At 42.9% G+C, this 18,468-nt stretch overlaps 1 protein-coding gene across 2 annotated transcripts in view; it reads left to right on the forward strand.

Moving 5' to 3' along the window:
• Positions 1 to 18,468, forward strand: part of srgap3 (SLIT-ROBO Rho GTPase activating protein 3) — a 60,881-nt gene that overhangs the window by 18,893 nt on the left and 23,520 nt on the right. For both annotated transcript variants that reach the window (XM_069677709.1, XM_069677710.1), the window contains exons 3-5: positions 5,218 to 5,380; positions 10,918 to 10,980; positions 17,994 to 18,179. In XM_069677709.1, the coding sequence (XP_069533810.1) occupies positions 5,218 to 5,380; positions 10,918 to 10,980; positions 17,994 to 18,179 (412 nt within the window). The remainder of the gene's footprint in view (positions 1 to 5,217; positions 5,381 to 10,917; positions 10,981 to 17,993; positions 18,180 to 18,468) is intronic.

Consider the following 18,468-nt stretch of genomic DNA (forward strand, 5'->3'; position numbering starts at 1 on the left):
ATTGCAATGGTTAAACGATTCATCGTGCAGCCTTAGTAATGAGCCATGAAATAAGTATGATAACGTACCGTGAGCTGCTTGTTATAGCGAAATAAACCCCCCTCAGGGTGACAAGACCACATCACCCTGTCTTGGTTCCATTCTGTTATAACAACCTGCTCACTGTGCATTATTTCTTATGTCGTTTCTATATAGTTATGTAGAATGATGTGTGCTGCTTTGGTGCTTTTTGTTTCTTTGCAGCCTTTGTGCACTCGCACCACACTACAGCTGAAGCTTTAGTCGCACATGTTGTTAAACCATGGCTGCTCTCTGGAGCTCTGAGGTTCAAAGGTCAGACTGTATCTCTCTCGGCGGGGTTTGTTTGAACACAGCCGTATCTGCTCTTGTCACATTGACAAATCCAGCTGGGTGAAGTCAGCATGTACAACATCAATAGATTAGCTGGTTTGCAGTTTGATTTTCAGATCTTGTCAAACCCTTTTCTTTATTGACTCTGCGCCGTGCTCTGCTCTGCTCTGGCCCCTGTGTCTGTGCAGCTGTGCATTATCAAATGTTGGCACTGGGTCTCCTCACAAAAAAAGGAAAAAAAGTACTAAATGATGTGCAAATCGGCAAAGTGGCATACTGAAGCCCTGCTTGAAAACGGGGGCAAAGCGAATCTGAATGGCAAAGCTGGCGGCATGTGCCCACGTGCCTCCGTGTCTTTTGAAACTGTGTTTGGCTACGTCTCCTCTTCCTCGGCTGTTTCATTGATAAGCGGCAGGCAGGCAGGCAGGCAGTGCGGAGGGGATTAAAGGCCTTCATAGAGCCCAGTCCTGGTTTGATAAATACACACTTCCTTCTGGAAATCCTGGCTCAGACACATCAGAGGCCCTGGGTGATTAGATGGTTGCATCCAGTGCAGCCATGACTAAAGCACGTGCACAATGCTTACTTGTTCGGGGTGTCACATTTTGGAGACAGCTTGCCATCAGTTTATCCTTGAATCAAAGGATTATGGCGATTTTCTCCAACCGTAAACTCTTTCTTTGTTTCATTGCAATTCACAGAAATCCCTACATGGACGCATGTGTCGTCCTCACAGAGACAGTCAGGCAGTGCTTTGCAGGATGAGACAGATGTAACAGGATACCAGTGAGCTTCACTCCTCTCTCCTCCACCACCTCCTCCTCTTCCTTCTCGCATCTCCAGAGACTCTCCGAGCTCATCCATTGCCTTCTGCATGTTAATGATATCCTGTGTATAAATACCGAGGGCATGGAGCCATCCAAAACCAGCCCTTTTGAAGCCCTCTAGATTAATTGACCTGCAGGGGATCTCGGCTCAGCCTTTTACGGGAAATCAGCGAGGAAGAGTGAGTACAGAGAAGAGAGGGAAGAAAGAGTTTGCTGCACTCTGAAGTTGGTCCTTTGTGATTGATAGGCCTCTATAGAAAGGTAGTGACTCAGTCCTATAAAACGTTATGAAAAGTTGCATTTATTACTGTATTAAAAAACTCAGCTCCAAGAAATGAGGCAGATAAATGAGGCCTAATTACCGACCTCCTGCTCCTATTTCTGTTAAATTAGGACAGAGGCTGGAAAAAAACATCTTGCAGCCTTTGTTTGCTTAAAGGCTTAAACCCTGAGCGTTAGGAAAATACACCCTGCCACTTTTAGACCTTTTAGATGTTTTTCCCAAATAATCATCCTGGTCTTAAACTGTCACATTCAGTAGTTGATGTAAGAAAAGTTTGGTGTAAAAATAAGTGTTCTGTAGTCCTTTTTGAAAGATTACAGCTTCACTTTACAGGTTGTTGTGTCAGTCCAAAACTTTGGTCCGGACTGAAATGTTCATGGTCCCTTGAGGACTCGTCATACTGACTTAGATGATCAACCAATTCGTAATGTTTTGGTGTTTTTTTGACGTCATCTGATCTCTTTTTTTGGCTAACTGCCGGGGTCAGCCCTACACATTGGTCTGTATGTGACTGACTGAGTATCTGAGTGACTGACTGAGTGAGTGAGTGACGGTACTTTCAGAGCCGTAGAGAGAGAGAGAGAGTTGCATCATCGCAATGGTGGATAATGAAACATATTGGACCTCCACTGATGCGACTCTCTGTCTATACGGCTCTGGGTACTTTGTTCGGGGAGTAAGCGGGGCTGCTCCTCCGCTGCTCGTCTGCTGTCCTCACCTACGTCCGCAGCGCGCACCTGCTTTCAAACACGTTGTCACCGGCCTCATAAGGACAGTCCTTGTAACACATTGCCCACAAAAGCGCACATTGACCTGATGCGGTCAGTCACATACTAGGTTTGACGTAGTCTAACTTATTTGTACACTACTTTGATTGATGAACAAAGACCTGCAAAACAACAGATGTGAATTAACTAAACAGCTAACTCTGGCCCAACAGTTGTGTTAAACTAAAACTAAAAAACTAATAATGTTTCCGTCATTCAAAGCTAATTAGCACATGTTAGCATGCTAACTCCATCCATCTATATCTATACCGCTTATCCTGTTCAGGGTCATGGGGGGCTGGATCCTATTCTAGCTGTCATTGGGCAGAGGGGGGTCACACCCTGGACCAGTCAATCACAGTGCTGACACACAGAGACAGACAATCTTTCATGCTCACACTTAAAGAGGGGGTATTATGCTGCTTCACATTTTAAGACATATATGTATATAATGTTACAATGTTGGATGTCCAGACTAATCGTGGGTGAAGTTTCAAATCTGTAGGTAAAAGTATGTTGGAGTAATCCCCAGGCTTCTCAGCTCAGTCTGCAGGCTGCTGTGAACGCCAGGTTTCACACAGTGTTTTCTATACGCTGCACTTTGTGACGTCACACAGTGAGTCGTTTCAGGCAGAGGCTGTATGAGGGCTGAAATTATGCTAAGCTACTCCACAGGTATCTTCCCCCCCCTTTCGTCCGAATGGGGATTCAAACTAGGAACCTTCTAGCTGTGAGGCAACAGCACATCTAAGCCAGCACTAATGGCTGTAGACACTTAGCTCTGTTTGTTGCATTATGAACACAATTCTTTTTCCCTGCAGACCAAATACCCTCGAGGTCTGTAGATTCCTGTAGGTTACATTATGAAATGATTAATGAAGCATGACCTGGTTTTTCCTGTCAGGTGAAACACCTTAAAGGAAAATGTACTTAAGCAGCAGATTTAGCGGCCGTGTTACAAGCACTTTAAACCATCAGAAGAGAGCCAAATATTTGCCTCTCGTCCACTGGGAACAGTGTCTGCGTGGAAAGCTGAGGAGGATGAGGAAAAAGAAGTGCTAAAATGGAAGCCTGGCTCTGCTGAGGGATGTGATGAAGCATCTCTGACCACTTTTTAGGGATTAGCAGGGAGTAGAGGTGATGTTCTCTAAATCTCTCAGGCACAAACAGCAATTATACAGCGAGCAGCAGCGTCCCTTACAGGCAGACAGGTCGGCCGAGCAGAACTGGTTCAAAATGAGGGATGGTGAGAGAGTAGAAATAGACCATCGCAGAGAAGGGACGGAGAATATGGTCCACGTCAGGTCCTCTATTGTTAGTAAGACCTAAATCTTACCCTCTGCAGCCGGTCACTCAAGTTCATCTCATTTTGAAACAGCATGTTCACGTCCGATTTAATCATTTTATGATTCATTCTTGATCGCAGCAGTGAAATGTGGTGCAGATTGATGGATGGATTTTCTCAGCTCCTTTAATTCAGCGTTACATTTCTATAATAGCAAATTAATTGACTCGATTTCCAGGCACAGTGCATCTCAGGACAGCGCTCACGTTAAAGAAGCAGTGATAGATGGAGAGATAAAGTTCAGTCCACATGCCCCGCACTGATGTTATGAGAACAATGTGCTGGCCTCCTGTCAGCCTGATGTGAGTGCGTTAAGGGGGCAGAGTTAAGTGTAGGAATAATGGTGAAAGCACTCCGGAGCAGCGAGGAATCAACTTCATTAGATGTGATTAGCATTATGGAGGCTCTCTGAAGGGGGGCTCTTTGATGTCGGAGCGGCTCATCCCTTATTTCTGCTCCACACCGAAACCCGATCCCCCCACCCTGCTCTGGCTCTCGCCCTCCTCTGCTCCCATTTCCCTCTCTCTCTCTTTGTCTCCTCCGCAGGGTTGGCTGATTGATTAATGCTCAGATAGGATCCAGACAAGGTTTGAAGGGATCGAGTGTGTGTGTGTGCGCCTTGCTCTTCCTATTTGAAAGCACCCGAGGCGGAGACAGCTTAAACTGATTATGCAGCAATCAGGGCCCATGACTCTCCGGATCATTATGGTCACCAGCGTTTTACACTGAACAAGTTGTTTGACTGCAGCATTGTTTGGAACGCGTGGAAGACAAAGGAAAGGATGGAGGAAGACAATAACTGAAGCAGAACATTGTGGTATTTTAATATGCTTTAGTATTTTGGCCGATCATGTTTTTGCTGTATTGTTTACTTTACAACAAATGCTTCCATCTTTAGCAGTATAATTTCTGTGTGTAAGTGTGGTATCTGGCCTTGTTTGGACCCAATGATCACTGTGTAGTATTGCTGTAAGTCCTCCAATGACCATCTAGTTATTGGGAAAGTAAATAATTCAGTATATGAAGGGCTGACTGTAAGCCTGTAAGTGACCTTGATCCAGATGGAAATATTGCAACAACCGTTCCATGGATTGCCATGACATTTTGTACTCAAGTGCATTTTCCCCAAAGGATAAATCATCATAACTTTGATGATGTCCTGTCCATCCCTCTGGTGAAACTATTACTGTTTTTACAGGGAAAATGTCTCAATAACTACTGGGTAGATTGCGATGTAATGGGGTAAAAATATTCTTTTCCTCTGCAAGATGAATTGTAACAAATTTCAAGTCTTAGGTTTATGATTAAAACCTTGTGACATACCCATCAGCCCCGCTTGTGAGCATTCTAAGTATGCTTGCAATATTTATACTCATAATAACGTGAACTATATGATGACATAATTATTTTAATATAGGCATGATCATTTTACATCATAAACCTTTTTTAATGTAAGCATGGTGACACTCCAACATTAGCTTTTAGCTAACTGTGCTTAAGGCTAACAGAGCTGCTAGCATGGCTGTTTACACGTCGTCTTTTCTAAACTAGGACTGAGCCACGTCACACAGAAAATGTAATTGACCACTAAAATACATTACCAACCGTCATTCCAACACTCCTGTATTTCTTCGTTTTTTTCAGGAAGGACCAGCACCTGCTGTCCTCGGTAAACTGCTGGTACCTGGTCCTGAACCAGACGAGGAGGGAGAGCCGCGACCACGCCACCCTCAGCGACATCTACACCAACAACGTCATCGTCCGCTTGGCCCAGATCAGCGAGGACGTCATCCGCCTGTTCAAGAAGGTCAGTTGGAATATCATCCTTTGGTTTCTAGTCTGACAATGAAAATACCAATGTGTATACAGTATGTTACAGTACCTGAAAGCTTTTTCTTTACTTTTAGGCTTTAATTTTGCTTTAGCGTGCTAGCTCACGGTAGCCCATAGGAATGTGGTAGTTTGAGCTTCGTCTCATTACAAATGGAGTAAATACAAGGTGTCAAAGTATCATGGGGAAAAGTAAAGGTGTATCCGAGACCCCCTGACTCAACACCCTGCAGCCTGCACTGGTGTGAGAAACGTCTGGCTCGCTGTCAGCACATAGCAGAGATGTCTTATCCAAACAGCAGAACCCTGTTTTCACCTTACAGGCCTTCCTGGAGGTGAGCTCCAGTCTGCTTACTTGGCTCCGTTCAGATGTTACTCCGTGTGTGTGTGTGTGTGTGTGTGTGTGCGTGTGTGTGTTTGTGTGTTGTGGATACATGCCTTTGTCAGAAGCAGTGCCAGAGCTGAAAATGGAGAAACTCCATCCTCTTTGAGTCAGGTGCCCTCAGGTAGCTTTTTCTCTATTCAAACGTTTGAATGGATGTTTCTGCCGCTGCTTGCTGGCAAACGACAAAGTGAGGCAATAAATAATGTATCAAAAATGTCATGGAGCTCTGGGGAAAATTGAAAATGTTAAACTGAAATGAATGAAAGAGCTTTAGATGATTGACGGTTATAGATGGCGACGTGATCAAGGACAAACAGTTCTGCTGTCAACAAAAACATGATCAAAGGCTTGTTTAACATCTAATGACTACCAAATCTGTGAGTTAAAGGGGCAGTGTATCATTTCTATCTAAAATGATCTAATTTATTATAAAGGTTACGTTCATTTTTTAGGCGGTGTTTGGTATTCATTGTAGCTGATTATTTAGGCTGCATTTCTCCAAAGAGCTGAGTAGTAAGTATTAAGTGTCATATCGTGTTTAATGGCTGACGACAATGTTTCAAGTTGTCTTCATGGTAACAGGGGCGTGTCCAGGGGGTGGCCTTGGTTGGCATGGGTCCCCCTTAAAGCTGATTGGCCAACCCAGGTGGAAACCCATAATCCTGAACTATGATTGGCTGTCTGCCCTGTCAGAGGCGGGACTTATGTTCAAAACCAATTTATTCAGCCGAGTTGCAACAGGCTGCTAGTAGCTTTTGTGGCGTTAAATTTTAAGCACATTTTCTTTTGTTAGTAATAGGGATGCACGTTATTGGATTTTTTGCCGATATCCGATAAGCTGATATTTTCCAACCCTTTTTGCTGATTGCCGATGTCGATACCGATATATTAGGCACAAGTTTTTTTCCACCTAATTGCAGAGAACATCAAGTCTCCCCTGTAGTGGAATTGATATCATGCCTACTCTTATTGTAGTGGCCCACTGGCAGATGCAGAAATAACACAATACAGTGCTTTTAAAAATGTACACATTCACTGGGCAATATAAGAAAAGTACTTAAACTTAGGTTATGTTCAAAATGCCATATTTATTTGTAACATTTTCTTTAATTTTTTTTGGGAATCATCAAAAATTTAGGCACAAGTAGAGCGTTGTTTTATCGGCGGAAAATATCGGCGGAAAATATCGGCAGAAAATATTGGCAGAAAAATGACATATCTGTCGATGCCGATATGTCATTTTCAAGCCATTATCTGCAGATACTGATAAGGTGCCGACAATATCATGCATCCCTAATTAGTAATTTATATTCTTGCTTTTGGAGATTCCTTTTTTCAAGTGTACTTAAGGAACAAAGTGTGGAAGATTTATACACTGCCATTCGGTGTTTCGTTTTAGAATTAAAAACCTGTACACAGGAATATCTGTATCATACCTTAATGTTAGCAGTTAGAGTAGAAATGATAAGTGGAGAAAAAATTGCGAAATAAATGCTATTCGAACAATATGTGTGTACACAAGACACCAGGCCCCTCCTGCATAAGTCGGTGCCCCAGTTGGGCCCCCCTGTCAAAAAGTGTGGACACGCCCCTGCAAGGTAACAACATGGGAACTGTCACAAAAGTGCAAATTACACTACAGTAAATCTGGCAGAAGTGAACATACAAGAGAAGTGTTTCCTGCTGTTTGCTCAATGCTCCAACACTCTCCGTATCAATTAACAGCATAATAAAAAAAAGTACAGCAGGTGCAACAGTGCTATTTTTTTCTCATTATAGAGGGAAGATCTAAATAATATATAATCACAGGCGTTACTATGACGGCTGCTCCAAGATGACCCACTATAGCTCTTACACTGTGTTGCATCACACTGGGTGGTTGAACCCTCCCTGCTCCCCCTGAGCCTCTGCAGTACACGCTGCAGTCTGGCTCACTTCACAGCCACTCATGCATACAGATGCCATTCACCAGCTGCCGGAGACCTCCGAGGATTCTCCCCGTTTATCACATCACAGTCTGATGCTCGCTCGAGTAGGACTTAACGCCTGCACTCCAGATAAAAACAGAGAAAAAACAACAAATCCCGCCTGTATAACTGTGTTTTCCCCCCCTGTGGCTACATTTCATAATCCGGTTTAGTGAAGAACTGTTGGAGCAAGATTTTGTTTCATAATTTTTTCCCCCTCTTTGATGATTAGTTAAGATTCTGACTCATCGACAGCAAGTTTATTCAAGCACAGTTATTGCAGCCAAGCAGGGTGGGAACAAAAATAAAACCTTTATCTGCCGATGAATCGCTCTGCAGGGATGCTAGGTGTGGTTAGGGTTGGTACATGTGTGTGTAAGAGTTTCCTTTCAGCTCCTTCTTTTTCTATTGATCTGTGAGTAAATGATCCTCCTCATAATGATTCATATGTGACCATGCATGACCATCATGCATCTTGCTGAGTCATTGTGTTGCACCAGAGCTAATGAGTCAGCTGTTGACTGTTGCAGGAAGCGTCTGATAAAGGTAGTGATCACAGGAGGGGTTCACAGAGCGTCTTTTTAAATGTTGCTGCCAAATTTAAAAGCACATCACGCACTGTGCACTTTGATATGCAGCATGTGAGGCTTCAGCTATTGTTAGGTGCATGCTTACAGCCTGACCTGATTAACTGATGCATCAATCTCCAACTGACAAGACTGTCATTGTTTCAGTCATGCCTAATTCTGTTTCCCCTTTCCTTCCTGTCTGTCACCTGTAAGTGCTGTAAATACTGAAATATGATCACGTCAGATTTGTTTTGATGTTTTAGCGGCCTCATTTTTATTTACTTAAACTGGGCTTCATGAAAGAACCAGAGAATAATAATCCATGTTTCATGAGTACACTTTGACTCTTTGGCTGTCTGTTCTTTTCAACTTCCTGACTTAAATATGAATCTTAACTCAGATATGAAACTGCCAGTCACATATACGGCTGCTTGTATTTGGCCTGATTTACTTCCTCTGTTAACAAGCAAATAATGAAGGTCAAAGATCTTATCTGTGACCTGAACTCAAGTAAACTCTGCCCACGACCTCCATCTACAGCAATCGATCATCATTTAAATTAACACATTACACACACAAGACTAGGTCAAAACCTAGTAGCCTATGTGGCTGACCGCATCAGGTCAATGTGCACTTTTGTGGGCAACACTGGAAGCGTTGCGGCTACGGGACGTGTTCATTTTCATTTGAAATGCATGAAAAAAAGATGAGTCTTCACAATGCTGGCGTGACACGCGCGTATCTTGCGCCGAAAATGTAGAGAATAGGAGGCTCGCCTATTTTTACCGCGAGTCACGCGCGGTTCTCGGCCAAAATACACGGTGAAAATGAATGGTGATGAGTCCTATTGATCTCTGACAGCAATATAAACATATCTTCCTGTAGAAAAAGTCAGGCCTGGAGAGTAAAGTAGGTCAACACTTCCGGTATGCTTTTTCAAAGTAAAAGCCCGATCTGGAATTCTGACTCCCCTCGTTTGTACACAATGCTTTTATTCTGAAGTGTTTCCCGGGCCGTTGTAGTTATTTTTTTTTTTTTTTAACTTTATTTGGCTCTGAAAGTACCCTCACTCACTGACTCACTCAGTCATTCAGTCACATACAGACCCATGTGTAGGGCTGACCCCAGCGGTCAGCCAATAATTGACATATTGGGAAAATATGCTTTCCAGCTGCTCAAACAGGCAAGTTTTTTCAGTCTATAAAATATCAAGAGTGATATTCCTGTTCAGACTCATGTTTTTGCCACAAGATGTTCTCAGCTCTCATATCTGTGGTGACACCGGGAGGCAGATTGAAGGAAACAAAAGCTACACATCTGAATATGAGATGAGATGGTTTCATCTAACAAGGCTGCTAGAGCTGCAACATTACAGACATTACACCCACTGTGTGACTAATGCATAATTCTGGAAACTGGCATATTGAGAGGCCTTAATTTGTCTTGACGATGTAGAAACATGTCTCCATTTTGAGTCAAAACCTGTCCTTTATATCTATTAAATCAAACATACCCAAACAAACTGAAACAGAGACCCCAAAGCTTTTTTCATATCACCCTTTCTCAAACATAACAACTTCATATAACTCTGTGAAGTCAGAAGAAGTTTAGCTCCTGTTTGTCTTGGATGTTTCACACCATCACACTTATATATGCAGGGGCTGTTGGTGCAACTTCTCTCTTCAGAGTCTTCAAACAAAAGCTGTATAGCTCTCTCTCACAAACCGACATCTTTACATCAAGTCTGTCAGTCGTTTCTGCTTCCAGGTGTGTCTCTTGTTTTTGATCACACTGCATGCTGTGTGGTGTGATGAGTGTGAAAACGTCGAGGTGTGTGTGTTTTAAAGGGTGTGAAAAGGCTTAAGTGTGCGGCTTCATGAGGTGCACTGCATCACGTGCAGTTTCTTGGAAGTAGGGCTTGTTGTTCCTCTATAATACAATATTGATTTTATTTATATCTGGAGATCACAGTGAAGCATCAAAAGGCTGTTTATATTTGTCGGAGGGTCTCTTAACCCCTTGATGCACGTCACTAACACCCCCAAATACACACACAAGTTATGGATGAAAATGTGACTCGTGAAGTGAAATGTGTAATAATGACAGGAAATAAATGTGCATGCCACACAGCTCACAGTTACATTTCTTTGCACGCAAATGTGTGCTGATCTGAGAAATCAAAGTGAAAGGTGTTTTGGTGGCGACCCATCCAAAAGTTGAGGCAAATAGGGCGGCTGTGACTCAGAGGTATAGTGGGTCGCCCTACAAGCGGAAGGTTTGTGGTTCGATCCCCAGCCCCAAATTGCTCCCAGAGTCACAGCATGCGTTATGTGAATGTGTGCAAATGATTAGCCGACAGATAGATGCCTTGTATAGCACTGAATTAGTGTATGAATGTGTGTATGAAAGGGTGAATGTGACATGTAGTGTAAAAGCAGCTTGTGTGATTTGAAGACTAGAAAGGTTCTATATAAGGACATTTGTGGTGTTTGTCCTGCTTCATAATCGACCGAGTTTGTCTCAGCAGGTCTCAGCTGTCCGCTCGAACATGATTAGTTTGCTCACCCTGTCTTTTCCGCTCGCTGTGTTTCAGAGTAAGGACATCGGGATCCAGATGCACGAGGAGCTGGTGAAGGTGACGAATGAACTCTACACTGTAAGTAACTCACTGTGTCTCCTGCAGATCGATCCCTCACATCTTATCTCATCACTGAGCTCATCCAGCTCTGCTTCTCCGCTCTCTGTCTTTCTGACAGATTATTTCATCTTCTTTCTTTTTTAGGCTGTTATGGGTCTGCTGGGAACTTGTGTTAGTCTTTTAAGAAAGTGTCTTTTCCTTTGAAACATTAGACTTCGCCCAAGTGTACACATTAGGCAAATATGAAGTCTGTTATCTTGTGACCTTTTAATTTGGAATTTGGCTGGATACACCAGCAGGACGGGAGTACGTTTAGTTCTTTCCTCACACCTGCCAACAACCCACTCACTGTACTCTGTTTATAGGTTATTTGGTTTGATTACAGGCTAATGCAACAGCCTTGAAATAAACCCTCTTCTTAAAGGTTACGGTGTTAAAGGTAGTTTGTCCTAAAAGTTTTGTGGTGCTGCTGTATTGCATTATATTGAGGGCTGTTTCTGTTTCCGCATTTATTCTCTTATTAAAATTAATGGGTTGGACATGACACAGGTAATCTCTATTTACAGATTATACATAGTAGAATTCTACATAGTAGAATCTGTAGGCAGGGATGTGGATTTCCGGAAGGCAAGTGTTCTGGTTTCCGTTTGAACTACGCTTGTAGTTCGAGTAATATTGACCAATCACATATCAGCAGACTGCTGCGTATGCAAGAAAAACCGTCTGTGAGAAAATCCTTCGTAATGACATCCCGGCTCACATCAGCGTGATCTGACGACGATTTGGCTTCTTATTAATCTCTATAAACAGACATCTGCATGCCAACAGTTAACAATCTGCTCTAGATCTAAAATTTAACTTGAGATGAATTCCCTTGACGCTGTGTCACGAAAGCCGTTCAGCGTTCAGATTTCCCGACTTCCTCGAATGCATCAGATCGATCCGACCTCCGTTCAACAAACGAGCATTTTAAAAGTTTCTTCTCCTCTTGAGGACAGACCTAACAAAGCTTGAATTTATACTTCTTATAAATCTGCATCATGATGTTGAAATTTCGGCGAATGTAAGACCCGTTAATAAAAGTAAATCACAAGAAAACGGGTTTCTCTTTTTGTAACAATGCAGCACGCGGAAAAGGAAGTCTTGACGGGAAGTCGTTTATCGCTTACAACCCGGCACGTTCACCGGTGATCCCAGAGGCTATATCGTCTCAGACTATAGCCGATGGGATCCGAGATTGTGACACAAGAAACACAGATAAGCACGAGGCAACATCATTCAACTGCACAACAAACTGGAGCCACCGAAATAACAAAGAAACTGAATCAGAGCATCTTTAGGAACCCAAACTGAAACTGAACTGTCTAAAAAATTCTGCATCAGATTTGTATTTATTTATTATTTATTTTGCAGCAAAGGTACAAAATAGGTTCTAATGATGGTCGATGACGATATGTGAGCGTGGCAGACGTTAACGGTGAAATGGAACACTAGGCTACATTTCTCTCTGAGTCAGAGACGGTGTGTGGGCTCAAATCACTTCCACATCTGGTGGCTCCGTCAGCACCGGTCCTGTTCAGGGGTCACATCACAGGTTGTCTCTGTGAATGTGTCACTCCTCAGAGAGGTAAACAGCTTTGGAGAAGACGTAATTAGCAGATTGCATAATGTGCGTCTTGTTTTCATAACAATGGACGCACTCATTCGTTTTAATCCACCTGTTCTGGCTCAGTTGCTTTGTTGTATCTAAAGTCATCACTTAGCTTTGCGGTGGATGGTCTGTTAGGACGATAATGAGCAGGTTCTCTACTGGTACAGTGTGTTTTTTCTCTGTTGTTGCTGTGTTAAAATGGTCTCCAGCTTCATTTTAATAAGAAAAAGGTCGTCCTCATCCCTCACTGCGCTAAAAAGTAATTGTTGCACAGGCCAGACAGCCCTATTTTTGACAGCCTGCAGCTGCTTCCCATATGTTTTCACATGCTGAATGATGCGTGGATGTATTTTATGGCTCACATGTTCGGTTTTAGCCAACAAAAAACCCAACACAGAACTCAGTATTTTGTAGTAATTATACATTATACAGTGAAAAATCAGATAATTAGAGGGCAGTATTATCGAAGGCAGCATGCACACGCTTTATCGGTTGACGTTTAAATGAGCTGACAGTTTATCAGCTGCTGTATTTGCGCTAAGCATTTTGTTGTTTTGTGTATTTGAGAATAACTAATCACAACCAAAGAAGTGAATCGTTAATAACAGGATTTCCTGCAGATAGAAGAGCGTATGTCGGGGACTAGGACGCACTGCGCCGGTGCTGCACTGGTACACAGACGGTGAGGCTCAGAGCCCAAAACTGGACGAGCTCCAGGCAACTTCAGCAATCTCGTGCCCCCCGAGGTGAAACAGCAGAGCTGGCAGAGCGGCCCTACACTGTATGACTTATTCATCTGTGCAATGTGATGAGAATCAAACTAGCAAAGGGCAGCGCTGGCAGCTCTCCCTGATCCTGCCATCTGTACATTTGGATGCAGAAACAGGCGAGTCTTAGAGGAGCTTGTGAGAGTAAGGAGTGCATATGTGTGTTAATGACATGCATATGCGTTTTAAAAGGACTGTGTTATTGTTAGAATGCATATATCGGCACAACAAGGCCTCATTACTTTCTGTACAGAAATGGAAATGCAGTTTTTATTGCTGTTTCCTGTTTGGTTTCCCAAGTCAGGCTGCATTTCAGGGTCACTGCAGAGCTCAGAAACAAATCATTATTCTATACTTATATATTATATTACTATAAATATGCGTTTCACAATTTCTCCCCTCTCGGCTGCTTCATAATAAAACTCAGATGGTCCCTCTTCGCATGCTCTGCTTAGCCTCAGCTGCAGTCTGTCTGCAAATGAAAGATCTAAATATTGACTTGTTCTTTCTAAAGACGAGCAGAGGATTGTGGGAATTGTGGGAGAAATTAATTGCTGCAACAACACAAACGTCACTTCATATAACGTTAATAATTCCATTGTCGAGGGAGAGAAGCCACCGGGCTTCCTTCAGGGACACTCGCACCGAGCCAAGGATTGAGTTTAAAATGCCATCTGACTCTTTCGAGCAACGCCCCGAGGAAGACCCGATGAGGAAACCGGTCTGCGTTTATTTCATTAATATTATTGTTTTTTTTACAAGAGATGTCCTGATTCAATAAAGTTATTTTAAACTAAATCCTTGGCTCGGTGTGATTGTGCCTGAAGAAAGCCCAGTGGCTTCCCTCCTTCAACAGTTAACTTTTTAGCCTTGAAGAGCACCTGGCATTCACCTGGAGTTTAACGCCTTCCTATCGTGAGGACTCAGTATCCCTCTTTTTTCATACTGTTCAATAAACAACATTTTCACCTGTAGTCAGGACCGTGCACACTTTTGGGGGCAGGGCTCAAGCACAAAAAAATAAGTACTTCCTAAATTGATAAGCCATATTTTTCGTGGATACTACTTTGCATATTCAGTTTTGATATAGACTGGATATTTGATTAAATTAAGGGCACTTTTCAACTCTGGGGGCACAGGAGCTGGGGCTCAAGCCCCCCTTGGGTCCTATCTGTGCACGTGCCTGCCTGTAGTAACTGTTTTCTGACAAACATCTTGAGCATTCTTTAGGAAAGCACCATGTTTTGGTATCTCTTTGCATGATATATATATATTTTTTGACTTTAATGGCTTGTAACGGGAACTAGTCTCAGTGCAGGGTCAAAGGTCGACACATACTTTTATTCATTGTTCTCAAAAAACTGCTCCTCGTACGCTCTTTGGGACCAGCTGTAATAAAGGACTGTGCAAATGAAGTCAACACGGCATCATTTATATGACAGGGTATTCCCAGTTACCATCATTACCTATAGAAAAGTTTTGACAGTGCACTAGCAGGCATAGAAGTCTGACCCTCACCCAGCAGTAACTCTGCTGGAGGAAAATGAAGCATTGTTTTCCCCAACTGCACCCTTGTTAGTATTGCCTTGTCCAGAAATAGCTAAATCAATAGCGTGGCCCACATGGTGATAGCCTTGTGGTATTTTCTAACAGTTTTCACTGGCGGCCAAAAAAGCGAATTTAACTGAAAGAAAACTGTGAAATCCAGTTTGGCTCCCTGTCCGCTCTCTGAGAGTTTTGGGAGAGATGGAAGTCTGTGGGCTGATTGTTCAAATATTGTTTAAAGATGATTCTGCAGCAGGAGTATGAGTGGGAGGGACGATCCGGCTGTCTGCGGCTTGTCATTATCACCAAACCTGAAATGAGAAATGGGAGCAGAAGCCAATACCTGACCCTGCTCGCAGAGAAACATTTTTTATGATCGAACCTGTTTTAATTTCCTGCTACACTGACTTAATATCCCCGCTGGGATCAATAAGGCTTATCTTATCTTTGTCATCATCCAGCACCGTGTCTGATGTCTGAGCCTCTGTCTCATACACGCTTGTGCTTTTGTTAATAACAACACTGAGCATCTCTCTCTCAGGCCCGGGTGCTGGTGTAGCTTTCATTCATTCATTCATTTGCAGTCAGCCATTCATTGTTTTTTTTAACTGTATCATTCACTCACAGCATGTAAGTGCAGAAAATAAGCATCCAAATGTCATAGAAGCTGCATATTTGGGTAAAATGTAGCGTTCATTATTTAGCAGCAGATTAATTTTGTGTGTGATTGCTCCGTCTCAGCTTGCCCCTAATATCATTAGATCTGCTTAAAATATTCTCATATTTAATCAAGCTGCTCTTGGAAGTTTTAATGCGTATTTATTTTACTATTATTACTCCTATAATCAAGATTTTGTCATGCCAGGCGCCGGTTTAGCTCAGTGGTAAAGGGGCCCCTTTCATAGAGACTCAGTCCTTATCCACTGTCCTATCTAACAAGACTAGGTCAAAACAAAAACGTGCGCGTGACGGCTGCGGGACGTGTTCATTTTCATTATAAGTGTATGAAAACAGATGAGTCTCCACAATGCTGGCGTGACACGCGCGTATCTCGCAGCGCGCGGTTCTCGGTCAAAATACACGGTGAAAATGAATTGTAATGAGTCCTATTGAACTCTGAAGTGAATAACATATATTTATGTAGTAAAAGTCACAGGCATGGAGAGTAAAGTAGGTCAGAACTTCCGGTATGCTTTTTCAAAGTAAAAGCCCGATCTGGAATTCTGACTCCCCTCGTTTGTCCACAATGCTTTTATTTTGAAGTGTTTCCCGGGCCGTTGTTGTTGTTATTTTTTTCAACTTTATTTGGCTCTGAAAGTACCGTCACTCAGTCAGTCAAGTCAGTCAGTCACGTACAGACCCATGAGTAGGGCTGATCCCGGCGGTCAGACAATTAAAGCAAAGGCCCAAAAAAACTCTTTAAAAAAACTCTTTGTGTTGCAATTGAGGACACTTTACCTGAGTGGGTTTTCCTAGGTTGCATAAATCACCATATATATACAGTAGATTATGTTATGTAACGTTTTATCTATACCCTCTTTAGAGGCAATCATTTCTTCTCACTGTGTTTTTTCTGCAAACAATAAAATTCATGTTGTGGTTTGACTTTTGCCCGTTTATATTTCACACTTCTACTGTACAAGCCCTCCTTTGCGTTACAGTCTTGCAGAATCTTGTGGTCAGAGAGGAGAATATTTTAACAGGAGACAATGAGGGGATGAAGTGCAACAAACATCCCCAGCCAGAGTCTAATGAGGGATGTTGTAATTAGCCCTAATCCTCAGAATATTTAGATTTGTGTTGAATAGAAACATCTACTTGTAGACTCATTATTAAACGCTCCATCCACTCTCTCGATGTTGGTTTCTCTCTCTGGCACACGGGCTCCGCTCAGCAGTTAAATAGCTCCGGGCTGTCGTCAGTGGACTCAGCTATTCACACACCTCCTGTGGACACAGCTGAAGCTCAGTCTTCCTGCAAATTACTGCTGTCTTTAGCTGCAGGTCCTGCAGTCACATGGTTCAAAGTTGGCTTTAAATCTAGCTCGTTTTAAGAGGAATTTTTAGGAAACAGTTTGACAGCCCGAGGAGGAGAGGATGAAAGCGTTGGCCTAGTTTCTCTCTGTGTGGAGATGTTGTCACTCAGAGGAAAGACCTGTGGCTTTTATTCCATCTTTAGTTTACTCTCAGGTGTTTGCCTCGCAGCTTTTTGTTGCGAAGAGTCGTATTTATTTAAGCACAAATAGGGGAATACGTAGGTGGCAGCACTGCTACATATTACCACCAGGGTCAGAGGTCAGCGGTACACATGTGATTTTGATGAGCCGCTCTCAGAGACTTTAAAGGAACCCTGCAGCTCAAGTGCAGCCCTAAGTGAGCCTTCCTTACTTTACCACAGGAAACAAATAAATTGATGTTTATGTCGATTGTCGGACATCCTGAGGTGTTCATAGAAAATCCCGAGACGTTTGAAGATGCTGCTCACATCTGGATGTTCCTTTACGAGGCTTTAGAACGGGCTTCTAGGAGGAGATGCCCTCTCAATGAGCATCTGGGAGCAGTTCAGGATGCTTCTGTCTTGTCTTACGAGCATGTTCTGTCACTGAAAGTCTTGTCAGTGTTGAGTTGGAGTGGGGTGTTTGGTGTCTGGGTGTCTAAGCAGAGATCAAAGTGAAGAGGTAACTACAGAGAACAATACTGTCACTCTGCTGCACAAAAGAGCTGAAGATGAACGAGCCTGGGGTGATGAAGTTGGTGTCGAAATGATGCAGAGGTCAGGAAAAGCCACAGTGAGGAGGGGGTGAGGGGGGGAGATTTGACAGCCAAGACTAAACCACACACAGCCATGGGCCCCTGGATTCACTTAAAGAATTCCACATGTAGTGACATCTGTGTTACCGCTGTATTGATGCCCAAATTGATCCACCAGGCCACCATGGAAGAACTGAAGTTAAAGCAGATTTTGAAAGGAATCAAATTCTCGTATTAACGTATATTTTAAAATGTAATAATGATGATCAGCTGTGTTAACGCCAAACCTGTTGAATATCCGTCTTCTTCTTCCTGCAGGTGATGAAAACATACCACATGTACCACACTGAGAGCATCAGTGCTGAGAGCAAGCTGAAGGATGCTGAGAAGCAGGAGGAGAAGCAGTTCAGCAAGTCCGGAGATCTCAATGTTAACCTCCTGCGCCACGAGGACCGCCAGCCGAGACGCAGCTTCGTCAGGAAAATAGAGAAGATGAAAGAGAAGGTAAGTGTTTCAAGGAATACACAGTGATGTGTTTGTGTAACGTCACTCAGCTTCAGTGCTTTTGCTAAAACTCAGTTGGGTATTTAGACCAGCTAAGACAGTTAAAGCTGCTATAATCAGATTTCTATAATAGCATTGCATTTAATGACTCATGTTGAGGAAGCCACTAAGTATTATAACTCAATTCTGCAGTTCCCCTTAGCCTTAAAAGCTTAAAAGCTCATTGTTTTTCTTTGTGGGCACGACAACTGATTATTTTGGTCTACTCTCCTCACATAGCTGGTGGCTG

Source organism: Semicossyphus pulcher, unplaced genomic scaffold (genome assembly GCF_022749685.1).
Source record: "Semicossyphus pulcher isolate SPU_LCO1_2020_fin unplaced genomic scaffold, fSemPul1.0.p SCAF_3, whole genome shotgun sequence".
NCBI classification, from domain to species: Eukaryota; Metazoa; Chordata; class Actinopteri; order Labriformes; family Labridae; genus Semicossyphus; species Semicossyphus pulcher.